At 36.8% G+C, this 20,387-nt stretch overlaps 1 protein-coding gene across 4 annotated transcripts; it reads right to left on the reverse strand.

Moving 5' to 3' along the window:
* Window positions 1-4,295: 4,295 nt before the first annotated feature.
* ECT5 (evolutionarily conserved C-terminal region 5) lies at window positions 4,296-19,468 on the reverse strand. 4 transcript variants are annotated; one of them, XM_010253869.3, is made up of 8 exons: window positions 19,033-19,468; window positions 13,100-13,176; window positions 12,820-12,997; window positions 8,774-8,853; window positions 8,151-8,678; window positions 6,612-7,151; window positions 6,081-6,293; window positions 4,296-5,150 (listed from the first exon to the last, which is right to left on the reverse strand). In XM_010253869.3, the coding sequence occupies exons 1-8, from the start codon at window positions 19,073-19,075 to the stop codon at window positions 4,776-4,778; spliced, it is 2,034 nt and encodes a 677-aa protein (XP_010252171.2). In that variant the 5' UTR covers window positions 19,076-19,468; the 3' UTR covers window positions 4,296-4,775. The 4 variants fall into 4 exon arrangements, with proteins under 4 accessions (XP_010252171.2, XP_010252172.2, XP_010252173.2 ...); XM_010253870.3 differs by having other exon boundaries at window positions 13,100-13,137; window positions 19,033-19,445; XM_010253871.3 differs by having other exon boundaries at window positions 12,820-12,949; window positions 19,033-19,265.
* Window positions 19,469-20,387: the final 919 nt, after the last annotated feature.

The following is a 20,387-nucleotide window of genomic DNA, read 5'->3' on the forward strand; positions in this document are numbered from 1 at the left end:
AGGAGAAAAAGGAGAGAAAAAACTGACCATCTCTTAACTCAAAGCTTTGTGATAATTATGGTTTTAAAAAACAATCTGGAAATGGAACTATTCTAATCAATGGTTTTTAGATCGATGGTTCGACCATCCGATTCGAATAGACAGTTCATTCTGATAAAAATTTAAAAAAAAATAAAAAAAAATGACCAAAAACCATCAAATGGGTCGATTTATCGACGGTTCAACCACTTGGATTAACGAATCGTTAACTGATTCAACAGTTTTTTGCCAGGAACTGGACTTGGAATAAAACAGAGCCGATTGCCTAAACAACACCCAGGCTAAACAGTCCAACCGTTCGAGTCAAAGGCGGTTCGAAAAGCATGATGATAACTAATCAACGAAAATTCATCAAAATTAAAGGCCAACTGGCCTGGAATTGATGAAAGATGGATGAATATCATTGGAGATACAACAAAGTTTACATGTGGAAAAGTTACAGTAGTTCAGGTGCCCACCACTCTGCCACTTTCACCATCAAACGACCCACCATCAACCAACGCCATTACACCAACACCAACACCAACCCATCACTACATGACCCTATTCGGTGGGCCCATTAAGCAGATGTAATGAATACCATTAACAATCCAAATACCCAACCCACCAAATCAATTGATGCACGTCCCAATTCATCTGCGACTCACCCCATTATAACCCAATGTGTAAATTGTTAAAATCTTTCCTAAGTTTGATACTTTCCCTTAACTTTTCGACACAGTTAGTTATAAGTAGACCCCAGAATCATTTAATAACACATTATTCTAAGCCCTTCCAAATCTAATCTTTTTTTTAAAATTGATTTTTTTTCAAATCTGTTTTTCATATCAATCACTCTAAGGTAAAATTGTAATTTTAAATTCTGTTTTTTTTTTTGTTGTTTGTTCATAAAGTTTGTATTTTTTTACTGTAGAAACTAGTCTCAATAGTAATTGCATAGGTATTATTGATATCTCCGTGTCTCGTGTCTCGTGTTAAAAGACTTTAACAAAAGGAATCTAATTACAGTTATGTTAGAAAATTCAGGGAAGATAATTGCAATTACCAAACTTTGGGAGGCTTCAATAATTTACCCTAACCCAAATTCTGCAAGGAAACCAAAATTCTATGTTGCCACTAAATACCCAATCTCTTTGAAATAAGTCTTATGGAATGGGATATAGATATATCCAGTGGCAGAGCCAGGATTTTTTTTTTTTTTCTTTTTCTTTGGGGGGAGGGGGCAAGAGAATGAGAGATGAGGGAGAATGAAAATTGGAGACTAGATGAAATTTTCTATGTGCCTATGAGATGTATTCTCCAACTAAAATTCAACCAAAAAGTTCGGTTTGAAGTTTCTCTTAAGGTTAAAGTTAAAAAAAAAAAAAAAAAAAAACATGAATCCTATTTAACTTCAGGCTATGTTAAGATTGAGGCAATGTCCAATCCGACCCTGGATAAAGTAAATAAGTCATTCTATTTCAAATCCAACCTGAAAATCCATTTTAAACAGATTTGATTAATATACAAAAAAAAAATAATGGATTATGTTAAAGTTAAAATTAAGATTTCAAGAAATCAAATTGAGTCATGATTGAGATAAATAAGCATTAATGTGACTTTGCCTACCCAATAACATTTCCTCTGAAAATCTTATTGATCAACTTTCCCCTTCTCAAAAGCCAAAAATAGAATGGCCCCTTAAAGGTATAGGGATGGAAAAAGTTTTGGGGGGCCAAGGACCTTCCCCCCACCCAATAACTTGGCTCTGCCCCTGGATAGATCCAATTTTGACTGGTTAATATATGGATAGGAATTGAATGAGATGTAGCTAGATCCAAATCCGGATCTGCTCCTCATGCAGTGCTTCTCGCGCCAATCTGGGAATTTTTCCCATACTTTTATATTATTATTCATGGGAGATATTCTCAATGCACAATAGGATGTACCTGCAAGATCGGTATGAGGTGCACTCTGTGAAGAGCAGATCCTAATTCGCTAATTCCGATTTGGATTCAAGTTGAATCCGGATATCAATGCCATTAATAAATTAAACTGAAAATGATTAAAAAACTTTTTTACTATTAAAAAATAAATAAAATGTAACTTTATGAAAAATATGAACCTACAATTCTTTGGGAGACAAAACATTACACTCAAACGATCAGATTCAAATTCAACCTATTAAATAGATCAAATAAATGTCACCCTTAACAAGCCTGGACTCAAATTCAAACAATTGTATATAATTTGCAGCCATATATGTAAAAGGAGTTCACCACTCTCATTTACAATTAAGGTTCAATGTAGACGAAAAAACAGTAGGTTAGGATCTCTATCCAGTGATCCGAACTAGGTGACATGACCCAAAAAGATATTGGGTCGGATTGGGTTGGGTTGGGTCATGAATCACTACTGGATCACCTATTTTCCATGGCTTTTAAAATTAGACCGGACCAGACGGTCAGACCGGATAAACCGGGAATCAGTCAGGTGATCAGTTCTGTTTTTTTCTCAAAATCGGATATTTGCAAAAAAAACGTTGATTTGGTCAGCAAATCGCTGACCCAGGCGGTTGAATCATTTGAACCGTTCGACGGTTTTGACCATTATCTTATTTTTTTTATTTTTTTGTCAGAACAGGCCAATTGTTCGGTTCGAACGGTTGAACCATTTGACCCAAGAACCGGACCCCTGACCAGTATTTTCAAACTGGCATTGACCCGGATGGTTGAACTGTTCGAACTGTTATGGTTATACCTAATAGCCAATATATTTTAATAAAAAACCGTTGATTTAATCAAAAACTAACTGATCCGGGTTGTTGAACCATTGACCCATCTGACCCATGGATCAATCCTAACATGAATATTTAGGGTTAGATCTAGCCTTTACTGACCCATCCCAAAACTTAATCCTCTTTGAAATAACCCAAAATCACTTGGCCCAACCTGACCTGATCCAACCCGTTGCCAGATCTAGTCCAAAGTATTGCAACTTATCATAAAAAATGTATTGTTTTTGAACCGGATAATACACCAAAATACTAAAGATTAGGGCCATCTGTCAAGTTGTTCATCGATACCTTGGACCTTGTTCACAATTGGCACTTGGGTCTTGGTGTCGACAACATTGTAGTGTGCAATCGGTATTATTCAAAATTCAAAGGAATCATGAAGGCTCCACTGAAAAACACAAAGCCAACTTGGTGGTGAACGGCTTGTGCAAGGCACGGCCCTGCCCAGCCCACAAATATAAATGCATGGACCACGTATTTATATATACTATGTATATAAATTTTTATTTTCAATTGTATTATACTATTTTATTTTAATGTCTCTAATATTTTTACATCATCGTTGACTCAGGAAATCAAACCGATCAATCCATCATTCGATATCAATTTTGGTTCGGATTGACCCCAAAACCTAGGAATTGGTAAAAACCGTGACTTGATCAAAGGACCAATTGACCTAGGTGGCTGAACTGTGAACCTTTTTGAGTTTTGACCCAAACAATGGGTCACGGATCACATGAGTCTATGTATATTTTATTTTTTAGGTTTTAATGTCTTAAATTTTTAATACTATCTATGCACTCGTGTCCAGAGATTATGTATTTATTAAAGTATTATTTTCTGTATAATTATATATAATCATATTTTCTGCTTAGGGTCAGTTAGGAAGGAGTACAAATGCAAATATGTAGAGTACAAAATCATGTATTTTGTGTTATTTTATATGTATTTGCACTGTACATATTTGTATTTGTATGACCACAACTCTGCCAATAAAAACTTCCAAACTAATCATTTTCTTTATTTTTTCTGTTTTTTATCAAACTAATCGTCCTCTTTTTTCAGCTGTGTTGTTATTCAGGAGTTCTAAATGGGAGGTTCAAAATATCAATACGGAATACGGAATGTTTTGTCTAACAATTTACAGACCTGGATGATCCTGAAAACCGATACCTGTCGCATGATAATCATCAATAAGCTGTGATACTCTTCAAGTCTTTGACTACCGAACACCACACATTATCTCTGAATTGAAATTTGAACATCTACAACAGTATTATGGCCTTTGTTAGGAGTTAAGACAATCAGTTAGGCCCAAGTCAGCAAGCCCTTACAGAAGCGTCACTGCAAGTCTGTAACCCTCGAATATTGTTGTAGAAAATCAAGGCACTCGGTAGTTTAACAATGGATAAGTATAAGACCCCCTCTTGGTATAGTGGAATAGTGGGCCAACTGGGTCAAGGCCTTCGACAATAAAGAATTGATATTTCAATTATCCAATCAGATTTAATATTATTAATATGTAAGCGTTAATAATAAAAGAAGAAAAAAATATAAACTTCAAGAAAAAGAGAACCAAAGAAAGGAAGAGCAACACAGTCAAGGTCCACTAGTGCATCATGAACTACTCGCCATATCTAAAAGGGGCTCCTGCTGCATTCTTTATTAACTTACATCAACCAGCAGCTTCAATTACAGCTCCAACCCACAACAAAAAGCAAGGAAAACTAAAATTACAATTGCAAAGGCAGCAGGCAAGCACATACTATACAACCTACTGCGTCAGCCTGTAGACATCCATATAGCCTTCCATGCAGATGCCAACGCACTCCAATGAATTCCAATACGACACAGCTTCCACCTTCACACAACAATTATAATTTAAAAAAAGACAAATGGAAGGAGCAAGAGTGTCGAATCCCAGTCAGCCCCCGCCCGATATGCCCACTATTGCAGCATCCTAACTGCTTTGTGCAGTTGAAACCACCGTCCCTGCTGTTTTTACATCCTCAGATTTAACTCCAGCACCCACAGATGCAGCAACAGCAGAGCCACCCTTCTCTGTTATCAGGTCTTCTTTACCACTTTCTTCCAACCTAACAGCTTGAGCAAAGCTCTTGGACATCTGTTTTATGAAGTCACTAGATAGTGAGACTGGATTCCGGTGCTCATTGCCACCACCAACAGGGACAGTCATCAAGCTGGCTTGCTGTTTCTTCCTTTCCTGCATGGCTTTCTGCCGGTCCTCGTAAAAATCGAAATCATCTAAGATGGAAACATCAGTTTCATAATTCTTGAAAATGTTCAACATTTCAATTCCTTGTTCCAATTTGACCTGCAAAAAATACTGGTATTAGATAAGAAAAGAAACTAAGGTCGACAGGAAAACCCACATGGGCACTACATCAAAAGCAAACAAATAAAACACAACCAACAGTATATCATGCATACATAAGCCTCGGAAATGAGGCTTACAATAAGTGCTCAGAGGTGAAGAATGAGGATCTATTCCCACGGAAAAACAAAGGGTTTTAAGCTTCCTGTGAGAAGCCAAATCTTGTATTCTGAATTTGGTATTATGCTGGACTCTTATGCCAGGGCAGTAAAATAGTTTTTTTGGGATTCTTCTCTTCAAATAGAACACTTTTTTTCTTTTTTCTTTTTTTTTAGGGGGAGGAGGGGGGGAATTCATACACTGGAAACTAGGAGAATTCAATTGGTTTAATTCCAAGGTTATGCCCATCACATGGGTGGAAAAGATTGGCTGCCTATGTACGACAGCCTGTGCTGGTCCACAGGGTCCTCCCTGCTTGACTCATTAGTCCATATACTTCCCATCCAAAACCTATACATACAGGGAAAATGGATTTGTCAATGTGAGAGGAGACCCAATGAACTTCCCTGACTTGAACACCAAGGCGACCCAAAAGAACCCTACTAATGATATTTATATGGTAAGTCATGCCACCAAGAATGAAAAGGTTTTAACAATGGCTACAATAAAAAACTAGATGTCACCATGATGCTTAATAATCTACTTTTAGAGTCTCACGTTAGCATCTGCTTTTAGCCACAGAAGCTCAAAGATACTGTTTCCAGCAAGAACAGTGGCAGCGAAGCAGACAAAGGTAACAACATTCAAAGAAACGACCATCAATGTTGACACAGGCTTGCTATCATTATAAGTATGAATCTGAAATGACCATGAAAAATATTTCAGTCCATTTCTACTCTGAGAATGTTGAGGTGAGAATTGAAATTCTACCTCTTGAGTGTCCCGGCTGTTTGTTACAGGCTTGTTATCATTGTTTTCAAGTATAATGTGACGAAACTGACTATTGGGAACATCCTTTATAATGTGCCACTTGACAGGGAACTGCCCACTCCATTTATCTTGCTGCCAATAATCAACACTTTTATCAAAATCTACAGGTCCCACCATCTCTGCTACCCCACAAAACTGTGCACTAGCATTCACCTGCATAATATAGAACACCAGATATCAGTAGAGGTGGAAATAATGATATACCAGCTTCATCTAATGTAATTATTTCCCACTTCATGTCAAAAAAAGCAATAGTATAATCTTCCCCCAGCCTTTTTTACCTTAGAAATGATGCAAGAGCATCCAAGGCCTATAAAACAGTAGAGGGCCTGACTAGAAAAGGACAGTAAGGCTTAAAGATAAAGTTTTTGTTAGAAAGCTATTTGTTCAATAACTTATTGAAATTTTGATATTAATTTTTTATAACTTGCTCATTTTTAAACCTTGAGATCTGGATGTTAAGAAGTATACCGAAAAGAAGAGAAAAACTGGGCAGGTCCCTTGTTTCTCCTTAGCTTCACGATAAGCAGCATCCAATTTTCTGTTACCATTTGGTGTGCTGGCCCAGACACGGTATTTAATACTCTTGTGAACATTATCTTCACTGTATGATTTTATTATGAAGAACTTGGCATCCTTGTACTCTGTAACAAAATCTGGGTGGTTATATGACTCGCCATGGGCATCAACAGTTAACAAACCACTTTTACTATTATCTGTAGATGATCCATGTTCGTTGGTTGTCTGGATTTTTGGCTTTGAGGCCCTTGGTCCACGGTTCTGCTCACTTAGAATATCAAGTGTGCCATTACAGCTACACAAAGAACCACTCCCTCTTCCTCGCCGTCTGCCCTTCTCAATTGCCAACCAGTTCCGACCATTTGTTTCCAAAGTGGAAATAGGTGCACTTCCAAAACCAGAAGCTTGATAAATACCACTATTTGGGTAACCTCTTGAGTATGAGCTAGCTCCAGATCCAAATGCATACAATGGTCTTTGTTGCTGAGGAGCCTGTCAAAGATCAAATGGTAAGCTAAATTTTTGCCCTCGAACCAAAATAACAATAACAATAACAATAATAACATTTTTATTAATATTGAGGTTTTTTTATGAATATTTTATTATTATTGAATGTTTGCATTTTGATCATTACTAATATTATTTTGAAAACTGAAAACACCAAGCCTAATTGGTTGTGTACATTCAAAAGGCAAGCAGTCTTTTCACTAGAAATGCTGTTCTGTAGTAATCATGGCAGTGGCTTTGCTGAGTCTGGATCTGGTCCCAACAGCCATTGCAGCTGTACATCGGGAACATCTCGCGATGAAGGACAAGGAAGATGTTCCCAATGCATGGCTGCAATGGCGGTTGGGACCAATTGTTGGGACTAGATCCAAACTCAGCTTTGCTCCCCATGCCATTTCTAATTAAGTACCTATAGATCTATGGAATCATTGTATTACAGACAATGCCATTGATCTTTGATGATCTAGAAGGAATAAAAAGCTATGTGACCCAAGTAATATGCTAATTTACAATCAGTTTCTTCTTTGCTTAAAGTACCAACTGAAGCTGTCGGAGGATATAGATAAAGCTCCTGACAAGTATCATGGCATGGCATCCTACATCCAGGATGTAAATGTAGCACACTGCAGGAATTCTAAATAATGGATTCATAATAGTTCTCAAACTAACTCATCAAAAAATAGTTCTCAAACTCACCAGCAATGGTGCATGCTTCAAAGAAAAAATTGTAAGCAATATTTTTAGATAACAATGACCCCAATTATGGAGATCTTCATAAGAAGCAACCCTATAATTTCAGAATCACATTCTCATTTACATGTAGAAAAAAGGACTAGAGACAAACCATTGCATGCTTCAAAGAGAAAAATTGTAAGTAATATTTTTCGATAACAATGACCCAAATTATGGTCTTCAAAAGAAGCAACCCTATAATTTCAGAATTACATTCTCATTTACATGTAGAAAAAACGACTAGAGACAAACCATTCCAATACTGTGCCCAAATGAACCCAGTGTGCCACCAATTGGTTGTGGAGAAGCTGCAGGTGAGGACAATGGAGAAAAAGACCTCTGTCCATCTGAGGATTTTGACCAATCTGACCATGGTCCACTGGAACCAAAACCATCAAAACCCTGCCGCAGATCATAGAAACCAGGAGTGCCGGAATTTCCACCGAAGCTGCCTCCTCTACCAAAAGATCCAAATGGAGAGGGGTAGCCAGGTCTAGGCCCAAAAAGCATGCCATCACCTTGCTGGTCAATGTTAACTGGTACTGTTAGGTCATTTTGGGAGGCTGGAGTTGGTGAAGTAATATATGGCATGCTAGGAGGAACCGGCTGTTGATAATATGGTGGACCTGAGAACGAGAATTGCTGGGGGGAATAAAGCTGGCCATCACCCCTAACAGAAGGCAGAGGTGTTGTAACTGGGGAATATGGCCCATATGGCATTTGAGGACTGTATCCATAACCAGTATGAAACACAACAGATGGACTGTCATTGTAGATGCCCTAAAAAAAAAATTGAAACATGAAACATTTGGTGAGATTTATCAGGAAAGGATCGTATGGACTATGGAGAAGGAAAGGTGATGGATTGCACTTACAGGTGATCCAATTTCCAAGCCTTCAGCATTAACATATGGAGGATATTCATCCCCCCATTCACCGGTAATATTGTCATAACCTGTAATTACAAATCAAGAAAATATTAATATCCTGTTTGAGACAATAAACCTAAAATATCACAATCAATGATGGAATTCTATATTCACCAATCCATAAAACACACACACAGGCACACCAAAAAAAACACTACAGTTGCCATTGCCCATGTAATGTGACCCATCTAAGGTACCCTACAAGCTTAAATCAACTAAGCCATTGTTTTCTAGGGTGTCATTTAGTTGCCAAGAAAACATAAGCTAAATAAAAAAAAAATGAAATTTCACTTTCTGCAGTTTGTTTGATTAACAAGGAAAAGTTAAGTCGGTTTTAAAGAATCAGCTAATTAATGGACCACACACACTCATTTATGAAATCTGCACTCAACTTTTGTTCCCATTTAGATAGCTTCATAATGAATAATTATTAACTGTTTTTAAGGCAGTGTTTGGTTGCAATGCAAATAACTTTGCACTGATGCAAAACTATGGCAGTGCAAATGATTTGAATGTAAATTCTGACCTATTTTTGTTTCAAATTTTAGCTTATTTTGTTTGATTGAAGTACAAATGAAGTAAATTAAGATATGAAGCAGAATAAAATAAAACCCAAAACAAAATTAAATGAGAATTTGCATTTTTCCACTTGCACTCCCATGCATTTGTACTAGTGCAAATAAAATTGCACTTCTACCAAACACAGCCAAAAGGACATTCTTGGAATCAAGAAAATCCTGTTGTGGGCCCACCAAGTTCCTTAGGCTAAAGTACTAAATGAATGCATCTCTCATGGGGGGCCTAGATCATCAGTTTATCACCATAACATTTTCATTTCTATGCTGTCTAATACACATCATTGCTCAGTTACAATCACCCTAACAGGTGATAATTTTTATTTTTATTTTGTTTTAATCTGTAGTATCTCCTTTACCTGATCTGTTGATAATGTGAAAATATCAAATATCTAAATAAAAAAGGAACCACATCAAAACATATGCATACAAAAAAAAAAGAGGATTCTGCTGTGGGCATGATGTCATTCATGGGCCCCATTGTAGAAGTTAAATGTACAAAGTTTCTATATGATGCAGTGTATTAGACCAACCTGCATGTTTTGGCTGGCAAAAATTTGCAAAGTCTTCTATTTTAGAATTTTAGAAGAATATAAAATTTGCTTTTAGCGTGCATGGATCTCTTAGAGGGTGTTTGGGTTTTTTTATGAATATTAGAGGGTGCTTTTAGCGTGCATGGTTAAATGTACAACAGCCATTTTTTTATCCATTGTCCTGTCTCAACAGCCTTGTGGGATCATTTTCTTTCTTCTGTGGAACTTTCCTGGGCCATGCCAAGTAAAGTAATGGATCTCTTAAGAAGCTGGGAGCTTCAAGGCCTCTCCAAGTTGGCAAAAAGTGTGGTTGTCTATTCCTGCAGCAGTGATCGGCACCATCTGGGCAGAAAGAAACAGAAGAATTTTTCAAAACAAGTCTAAGGATGTAGACAGTCTTTTATCTTGTAGTGTGGGGAAGTAAATGTGTCTTGGACTTCAGCTGTGAAAGGGTTCCAATCCAGATATCTTGGTGCACAGCTGAGGTCTAGAAGTTTGTTTGAGCTGTAATTTAGTTTTGGGCTTTGTTCTCTGTAATCTAGATCCGTTTTTGGAGCCCCTCTGTAATTTCTGTTGTTTTAATAAAATTACCTTACCTTTCTTCAAAAAAAAAAAATATTAGAGGTGCTTTTTTTTTGATAGATAGAGGGTGCTTGGTTTTGCTCATGTAGCAGTTGTTTTCATTTTGAAAACAAAAAACAAAAATCATACATATTAGCAAATACCCCCTCAGTTGCCAAGTTTGTTAGTCTTTGAGGTTATTTCCTATTTTGAATTTAATTAGCAATATATTTACTTGCCTTTAGTTATTTCCTATTTTGAATTTAGAATATCATAGAGAAATGTTGTTTCTTTGTATCTTAAAATCAATATATTTACTTCCCTTTAGTTAGGAATATGTTGTTTCTTTTGTAATAACTAATAAGAACATTCAACACCATTAATCTGTAAATAAGGTTGAAACTTTTGTAAGGGAATTAATAATGAAACTTTTGTAAGGGAATTAATAAGGCTGAAACATTTACAAGCAGCTTTTATTAATTATGAATGTTGAAAGAGTGCCATGTACAAAAGTGATAATCCCTCGTGTTAGGTTGGCCCCTAGCACAGAATCCCTTGTCTACTCTTCACAAACACCATTAATGGGTTTTTTTTTTTGATAATCAACAATAAATTCATTAAAGAACCAGCGCGCTCGAAAATAAGCAGCTGGAAAGATAGTACAAAGCTTGCTCCAAGGTTTGGAGCACAAATTACAATCCAACAAATGCAATAAAAAGCAAACAACAGTATTTATCAAAAAAAAGCAAACAGCAGCACTGCCAAACAAAAACAAACTCATGTAAAATTATTGCAGATTGAAACCCAGCCATGGACATCCACAATCTAACTGGTTTCTTCCCACCCCTACTCTTGCAAGTGAGTGCTACAACATTGGCACACCTGGACACCCAGTTGAACAATTCAAATTGGCACACCATTAATGGGTTATGCACCCCGCCCCCCCCCCAAAGAATGATTGCTCCTATTTACCTATTCCCTTGCTAAGGAATCAGCGACGCAGCCTTGTTGCTTGCTAGGTATTTCACCTCCCTTGCCATGTTTTTTCCTCTTTTGAATAAAGGTATAGATTTTTTTTGTTCAGCAACACAAAAAAAAAATTATTAATTACTTGAGCAGAAAGAGAGAAAATACAACAAGAGGTTGTGCTGATAACCCTTCACAACAACAAACCCATCACCCTATTATAATTGAGCCCAACACAATTGTTGTTTATGAACTCCTTGCTTAGATAATCCATCCATCAAGCCATTAGCAGATCTTTTTATCCATCTTATGGAATTGAATTAAACTGCAGAAACAAAACAAAATTACAACAACCCCATGAGTATCATGGGTCTGCACACTGTGGATATATAAAGCTACTGCCCATTGTTCACCTCATTTATACAAAGTGCATCTTTCTGAAGAAAATAAGAATAGGCTACTACAATGACTAAGAAAACAGCATGTATTGTATTTTCCTGACCATCATTTCCTCAGTTTGAGACGTATTTTTTTTAGCAAAGGTGAAGTGTAATTGTATTGATGTAAAAGGTCCTTTGTACAATGAGAAGCTGTACATACCAAAAGAGAATGACCTCAAAAAAAGGCCATCCTCAAAAAATTACAATCAGAAGTAACCTCTTTAAATTCAATATGTATAGACAACCAATTTCTAACAAAACCTAAAGCCAAATTGATGACTTCAGCTTCAGCTGAATTGAAAATACAATTTGAGATGTATTTTCAAAATCCCTAGTATCCCTCAGTCCAAGTTGCACGGAAGACAGCTAAGGGGGCAATATACACACAATATACCCTCTTTTTAATCCAACTGCCATTTCTTAAAAAAAAAAAAAAAAAGGCTTCAACAGACTCTGGACAATAATCCACCCCAAATACTCCTCTAACCCAGTCCCAAGCCATCATCTAATCTGCAATGCAAGAACAAATGGTTCAGTAATTCTTTGTCAGTCATTCTTCAAACAACCCAGCAGTCCTGGATTCCCCTTCCACTATTAAATTCCTTATATTTAGCATTTTACCCATCCTACAAGCAGCTTTGCCTCTTTTGTTTTGTGCATACTCCAGAAATTTTTGAAGGTGCAGCTCCTTCAAGCTAGAAAGTGTTGACTATATAGGTGCTGAGTCTGCTTACTCCTAGGTTATTATATCCTTTCTATTCTTTTCTATGGATATATTTTAGATCTGATTTGCATTGTCCCTACAAATAAATATACATTTCAGCATTGTGATCATTGTCCTACAGATGTCACCAAGTGATGCATAAAAACACAATTTTCTAGATTCCATACAGATCATTGCTGCAATAAAAACTAACCTCCATAGTAGAATGGCTGTGCCTGAGGAGCGTAGATATTGGATGGGTAGGCAGCAGTACAATCTCCAGCAGCAGCCAAAGATCCTGCCTGACCTGTGGCATCTCTTGGAGAACCTACGTTTGCTGCATCCTGAGAAGGATTAGAAGGCACCATCCTTTCTTCTTTAGTTGAATGGGGCTGATCATATATGAAAATCAAAATATTATGAAAAGCATCTTAACTAAGAAATGAAGTTAGCAGCATAACGGAAATGATACTTTACAGGGTCAAGTAAAATACCTGTTCCTTCAAGCTATCTGGATTGGCAGGTTTATCCTCTGCATTCAAGTTCAATATGCTCAACGACTCAGTAGAGTCTTGGAAAGCAGACATTGCAAAATCATTGATCAATCAAGGATTGTTAATGAACAGAAAATATACATATGACAAAGCAACAAATTTCTTGAATTAAAGGAGCCTCTTGTATGAACCACAAAAAAGAAAGAAAAAGAAGGTGCCAAGATGTTATTTAATATAAGAAGATATTTAGTATATCCATCATCCAACCAAACAACTGTCCTCAATAGACCATTATTTGGAGAAAACTAAAATGAGTCTAACCACCTTGACTGCTTTAGGTTTTAGCATATTTGTAAGTTCTAGAAACGAGGAAAATTTAGCATGCATTAGATTCACCAAGACCATCAACAGTATAATCAATGCAGTTAGGTGATAACTAGTTGTTTAACCTCTCCAGGATGCAATGATTAGTTGGTTCCTGGGTGCTAACTAGTAAATGAAACTAAAAAAGATATCTTCCAAAATTAAGATACCAATGTGATCTCATAAACAGGTTAATATAGCCAATAATTACGTAAGAAAAGAATGATATTGAACATTTAGTTTACAGCCTTCATTTTGCAAACAAATAAAAAGTTAGGCTAAATACCTGGGAGGTTTCCAATGGACAGGTGATAAGTGGTGGCAAGTGTCCATGGTTTGATGGATAATGGATGGGATGCTGGTTTATCTGCTAGAGCTACAGAAGTTTCTCCAAAAAAGACAACTCATGGTATTCTTTGGGAGGGGGATTCACCTTTAAAAGATCAATTTCCCACCTTGTTTACACCTTCTACTTGTAAAAGAGAACCTTTTGCAAAGTTTATTGTTTCATCTTCCTCTTCTATTGGGTTTGAATGAAATTTGGGTTTTAGAAGAGGCATTTGGACTCTGAACTTTCTAGTGTAATTAGCATGTTGCAAATAATAAGAGGGAATTTCTTGGGTCCTACCAAGCCAGATAATCATATTTGGCCTCTTAATTCCTCAGGATCTTTCTCTTGTACCTTCTTTTTCAGGGGGTTAAATCCCCCTGCCCTTACTTTGCAGCCTTTCCCTATGAGAGAGGTGTAGAGTAGTCTTATTCTTCCAAGAATTGGTGCTTCTTATTGGGAAGTGTTCCATGAGAAAATTAATACACTTGGTATGCTTCACAAAAGGAGGCCTAATTTCTTGCTTTGTCTCCTAACTGGTGTATTCTATGCAATACAAATTGTAAGACTCGCTATCCTTACTAATCCCGTATCCATTTGTTGCTTGTATTTTGGAATGGTTCCTTTTTTTTATTTGGGTGCAGGTGGAATCTCACTTTCAACATGAGTGATCTCTTTTGTTCATCAACTTTCTTGTGGCCTAAGAAACAGGAAAGAATTATGTCAAGATGCACTAGAGCAGCACTCATTTGAACTGTATAGAAGAAAGAAATGCAAGAATCTTTAAAGAGCAAGAGAGAATTAGGGGTGCACCTTGGGCTGGCCAGGCACATTCAAATTTTAACAAGAGCCCAACCTGAACCCACCCAGGTTGCACCCTAAGGAGAATTGAATGCATTACAATCAAGGTGGCTCAATGGATCAAATTTATGGCTACATTTTCAGCCTTCTCAATAGATGGCATGATAAGAAAATAGGGGGAAGTGACACAGGCATCTACCAAAAAATAATGCAACTTAAAGAAGATTGGTGGCACCAACAAGGGGATTCAAATTGCAAATTCAGTAGAAGAGTTTATTGACAGCATTACCTTTAAGGTTGCACATTGGTTAAAGACCTTGGAACTGTTCAAGGATTTCCCTTTTGATGATATTTTGAGGAATTGGACTGCAGCGGCATCTTCTTCATCATTTAAGCCCGTGACTTAGGAGAGTTGAACACCTCCAATAAGCCAAAGATATAAGCTAAACTTTGATGGAAGTTCCCTTGGCAATCCGGGTCCTTTAGGTATAGGTGGTGTGATAAGAAGTGGACAAGGAAAGATTGTGGCTTTATACTCTAGAGTCTAGACCAATAGGAAAGGGTAACTCCCTAAGGGCAAAAGTACTAGCCCTTCTTCAAGGGCTGAGATTGGCCAAGAATTTGGGCCTCCAACTGATTGAAGTAGAGGGGGATTCGTAGCCGGTGATTGAGTGGTTACGGACAGGTAGTATAGGAATGTGGGTTCATAGGCAAAGCATGAGGGAGATTAGAAGCCTTTCAAGAGAAGTTGGTTTACTGGTTAGATTGATTAGAACAGCAAATGGTTTGGCTGATTCTTTAGCCAAACAAGGGACAAACAGGGTGACTTGTTCTGGGCTAATTTGTAATAGTTTTTAATTTTGGGGATCGGATTCCCTACTTTTAGGGACTAGACCTGTGTATCTTGTACAAGTTTTAAGTTACCATTTCCTATCAAAAAAATGATAGCATGGGGGATCTGAGACATTGAGGAGTTGCAGATGATTTTAGGAACGAAGAGGATCACATCGCATTTTTTTCAGGTTCAAGAAATAGGGGACTCATTAAGAGCAGAACTAATGGTGGTTCTACAGGGTGTACAGTGGGCAAAAGAAATGCAATTGAGAAAATTAATCATTGATGGGGACTCTAACATGATGATTAGTTGGCTACTCAACAATGAGACAGCTTCATGGATTTAGAGAAATGAAACCAAGAAACTTGGATGGCTAACAAGGAATATGTTCATACCTCATACAGATTTAATGGGTACAAAGATCATTGAATGGCATGGCTGATGCTTTAGCAAAACAATAGGTGGGTCTAGAACATTTTTTTGGCACAATTGTAATAAAGTGTAGGGGGAGAGATGGTTATTTACTATTCTCTCTGAATGTTGAATGTAAAATCTATACATAACTAATGTTCATAATTAATTAATAAAGCTTATGGTTATTTATAAAAAACAAAAGTAGGCTAGATACAATAGGATGTGGAATCAGCTTTGTTTTCCAAAGAAAGAATACAGCCATGACTATTTGATACCCTTTGTTTGTCGCAACTCTTTACCAGCACAACCAATGAAAAGAAGAAAACTTAAAAGGACTCCACTATCTTCTTTTATTTTATGTCTTTTCCTTTTGTATATACCATTATTCAATCATATTCCATAACATATTTAAACCAACACCATGAATATAACAAAATACAAATATACTCCATGTCATTTCAAATAATTAGAAATATAAACAAACAAATAAAGCCTCAAGATGACTTTGTGGTTGATTACATCATCAACCTAGTCAATGCTTAATCATCCTAAGCGACCACATCATGCGTTATAAGCATCGACTGACTATTAGTGATGCAATAATCTGGCCCTCGATTGATTAGATGGTCCACTAGTTGACTTACAAGTTAATGCCTACTGTGTCAATGTCACATAGCCTATGCTATATCATACCAATCAAAATTGGCCGTAAGCAGAGGTGCAATAAAACTTTGTAGATCAAAGCTTCATTTTGATAGGTAGAATAAGTTCTATGAAGCCCAATAGAAGATGGACAACAGTTTGAAAAGCAAAAATTGGTATGCATCAATCTGATCTTATTTCATAGTTTCAGCCAGAGGCATAAGCAGATTATGTCATACAATCATAGATGCAGAGAAGCCTCAACAATCAGATGTAATGAAGAACATGCAAGCATCTAAAGAACTGATCTTCAACATTATGTATTAAAGATATCTAAGGGGTTTATAAAACACCAAAACAAGATATTTAATGACAGAGATCAAGAAATTCCATCACAGAAAGCATCATTATCAGAGTGGCTAATTGGGTTCTCGAGACAAGACTCATTCATCATTTCACATTTTTTCGTAGAAACACCTTTCACCTTAGATGATATAACAAGAGGTTCGCATTGGCCAGTGGATAGCAAAATATCTTCAGCTATCAATATCACTAGAAGAAGGTGGGAACCTCATGAATGAATTCTATTAAACTAAACTTTGATGGGTTTAGTAGGGGTAATCCTGGTCCCTCAGGTATTGGAGGTCTACACAAGGACTGGAACAGGACATCACTGCATTATATTCTAGCCCAATTGGAAAGAGCAGTTCAACAAAAGCAGAATTAACAGCAGCCCTATAAGGACTGAAACTGGCTAAAACTCTTAAATATAGGAACTTGGAAGTGGAAGGAGATTCTGAAGTGGTAGTCAAATGGTTAAGACAAATAGATTTAGTTCTGTGGCAGTACACAGGGACATGATTAAAGAGATTAAACCACTAAGAAGGACATCAACATTAAAAGTCAAATGGGAGCATAGATGAGCCAATGCAATGGCAAAACAGGAGGCCAACAGAGGATATTTCTTTTAGGAAAATCTTAATTTTTTTATTGATGAGAATATTTAAAATTTTATAAAGGCCATTGCCATGATTTTGGACTCATTGGTGTAACGTCTTCACCACTATGAACTGAGATTTCCCATATAGGTTCTTCTTCTGTTAGCTGTATATTTTCGATTATTGATCCCTATCACTCATTCACTAGAGTTCCTTAAATTGGAACCAAATGGCAATTTCCCCCATGTGTTATTGACTGATAAACCATGTGGCAATAGATGAGCAGAAGGAAAAGAAATAAACTTACGCTTATTCGTTCAACAAAAGAATTTAGAAATCCTTTCCACATTCAATTTCAGACACTACACATCTCAGATACCAGTAAAACCATGAAACTAGCCAGAATTCATAACATACTATCACTTGACCCAGGTTACCCAAAGAAACATTTAATTAAGGTGATTCCTGTTATAACTGCATCTAACACCCATTGTATGTCATGTCATGCATCAGGGTCTCCAAAAAGTAGTTAATGTAGCTTAGACTAAGCACAGCCTAGGATGTGCAAGCAATATAATGCTAAAACATCCATGGCATTTACATAAAGTACCAAGATTCTTCAGCTAGCCCACCACATATGGTTGGGATAAGGCTTGAATGATGATGAAGATGATTATTCAGATGTCTGACCAGCTCTGCTTGATAGTTTATAACAGCACATACTTCTAAAGTCTAAACTGTAGGGGAGGGAGAGAAAAATGACTTTGGGATACACTGTCCTTTCCTAACTTATAAAAGATAGAGGGGCACAAATTTTCGTCAAGGGAGAAAGTTTTTTCAGGCTTCCAAGTCTTTAGCCAGGATAACAAATAAAAAGAATAAATTTTACCTAACAAAGAAGCTTTTTCCTTATTATTTGATCCAAAAATCACTAAATAGAATCTGAGCTTTATTATCCTATAAACCCTAGTTCAGATCTCGATGCAGCATAAACAGCAAAGTCCCTAAAGGGCAGATCACAATGTGCCCCCACATAAATTCCCTCTTTTACAAGCATAATTAAACAAATAGATCAAGGGAGGGATAGAAAAAAGCATCAAAGTCACAACTTTCCGTTACCTCGGTTGCAAGCTACGAATTCTCGATACAACACAGTACAAATTCCATAAATGAAACCGCCTAATAGGGATTTTTCCCCAATTCATGAAACACAAGTCGTCTTTTGGCAAAAGAAGCCAAGCAAAACGACACAAACCTAGTCCGAATCTAATAAAGGTAAAACAAAATCGATAGGCGTCTCGTTTTATAATCTCATATAACAAGCAAAGCCGGCTCCAACAGCTAGTAAAATCCATCAAACACACAATATTACTCCGGAATTCCTGAATCCGATAAGGAATCAGTTCAGCCCCATCAAATCAAATCCAACAGCCAACTGGGTTCATAGAATCTTACATGAAAAGGATCTCTTTGATGCATCAGAAAGAGACAACAAAAAAAAAAGAAAACAGTTTGAGAAAACCCAAAAAAACACACACACACAACGATAAATTAATAACCAGGCACCAGAACCAAAAGACGAAAAAACTTTTATTTTCTTTCAATTACATACCAGCAGAGATGATTCGATCCGTCCCCTGTTGGGCTGTCGCCATTAATCAAAGATCTCGAACAAAAGCTGCTTAATCTGATACTCTTCTAATATATATAGGTCCCCGTTCTAAATCTTTTCGGGAACAAAGAAACAAAAAAAAAGAAAAGAAAGAAAGGAAGCAGTGAGAAAAGGGTACAGAACCCAGACCAGAGTCGCACGAGAGGAAACCTCAGTTTAGGTTAAGGGCAGCAACTATTACTTTTTGTTTATTTTTTTATTTTCTCCTTTTTTAAAAAGGAACTCTGGTTTTTTCCTTTTCCTTCGTAGGGTCGGTTTTATTTTATTTTTCAATTAATGCTGGAGTAAATTTAGTAAGATTGTGCTCACTGTTTCTCAACTTTCTAGACTTCTAGTCTCCAGAAAAACAATACAAACCAGTGGAAGCATACAAGGAAACTTACTAACAAGTTCCTCAACCTAAAAATATTTAAAAATAAAAATAAATTTTATTTATTCAAAAAAATAGATTATTAGTGCAGATTTTGATATTCTAATCTGATGGTTTGCAATTTGCTTTCGTTGAGATGCCAACGTAAAGGGTTTAACCCAAAGGGGATAGGGATTGGAATCCATTTGGTGCATCAGTGCAAGTTTTGAGCTGCGAATCTGATGGTTTGCAGTTCGCACTTTGCAGTCGATATGGTATGATTCGTTGAGATGCCAATCTAATGGTTTTTAACAACCCAATGGGGGTGTTTGTTATAAACCATAGGATTGGAATCCATTTGGTATATCGGTGCAATTTCTGAGATTCTAATCTGATGGTATGCAGTTCGCTATGGTTTTCAATGATTCGTTGGGATCGACCTGAGGACGGTTTCTTTTTCTACAATGAGAAACTCGGAACTCGGAAGGAAGTGATTGTGGTTTGTGGGTAAACTCGTGGAATATGAAAATATGAGAGTTCTTCGAACACGTGGCCACATGGCCTTGCCTCCCTCTTAGAAAAGGAAGTGATAGGCATTAAAGGGAAAATCTATGATGCCGAAAGACATGGTACCAAAACATCTTTGACCAATCAAAACCTATTCGTCACTTGAGTGCTTTGATTGGTCAAAGCTCGTCCGGTACATGTCTTTTCGGTATCATAGATTTTTATTCAAGTGGTTTTGAGTGTTGTGTTTTTTACTAAATTTTCATACGTTTATATTTCAATTTTCAATTTAATTTTGTTTATAAATGTAACTACTGGGACCCGTACAATGTATGGACTTTATTAAGCGAATCGACTCAAACCAATACCAATGTTTTTAACTCGTCATTGACTTAGCCTATTGAATCATTCAAACCATCACCCGATATTGATTCTGGGT

Source organism: Nelumbo nucifera, chromosome 5 (genome assembly GCF_055504915.1).
Source record: "Nelumbo nucifera cultivar China Antique chromosome 5, China Antique-T2T, whole genome shotgun sequence".
NCBI lineage: Eukaryota > Viridiplantae > Streptophyta > Magnoliopsida > Proteales > Nelumbonaceae > Nelumbo > Nelumbo nucifera.

Coding starts and splice junctions, on each gene's coding strand:
- ECT5 (XM_010253869.3), bottom strand. CDS start 19,075: ATGGCGACAGCCCAACAGGGGACGGATCGAATCATCTCTGCTG. Junction 13,177..19,032: donor GGATCGAATCATCTCTGCTG/GTATGTAATTGA, acceptor CTGCTTTCCAAG/ACTCTACTGAGTCGTTGAGC. Junction 8,854..12,819: donor ACAGCCATTCTACTATGGAG/GTTAGTTTTTAT, acceptor TTGTAATTACAG/GTTATGACAATATTACCGGT.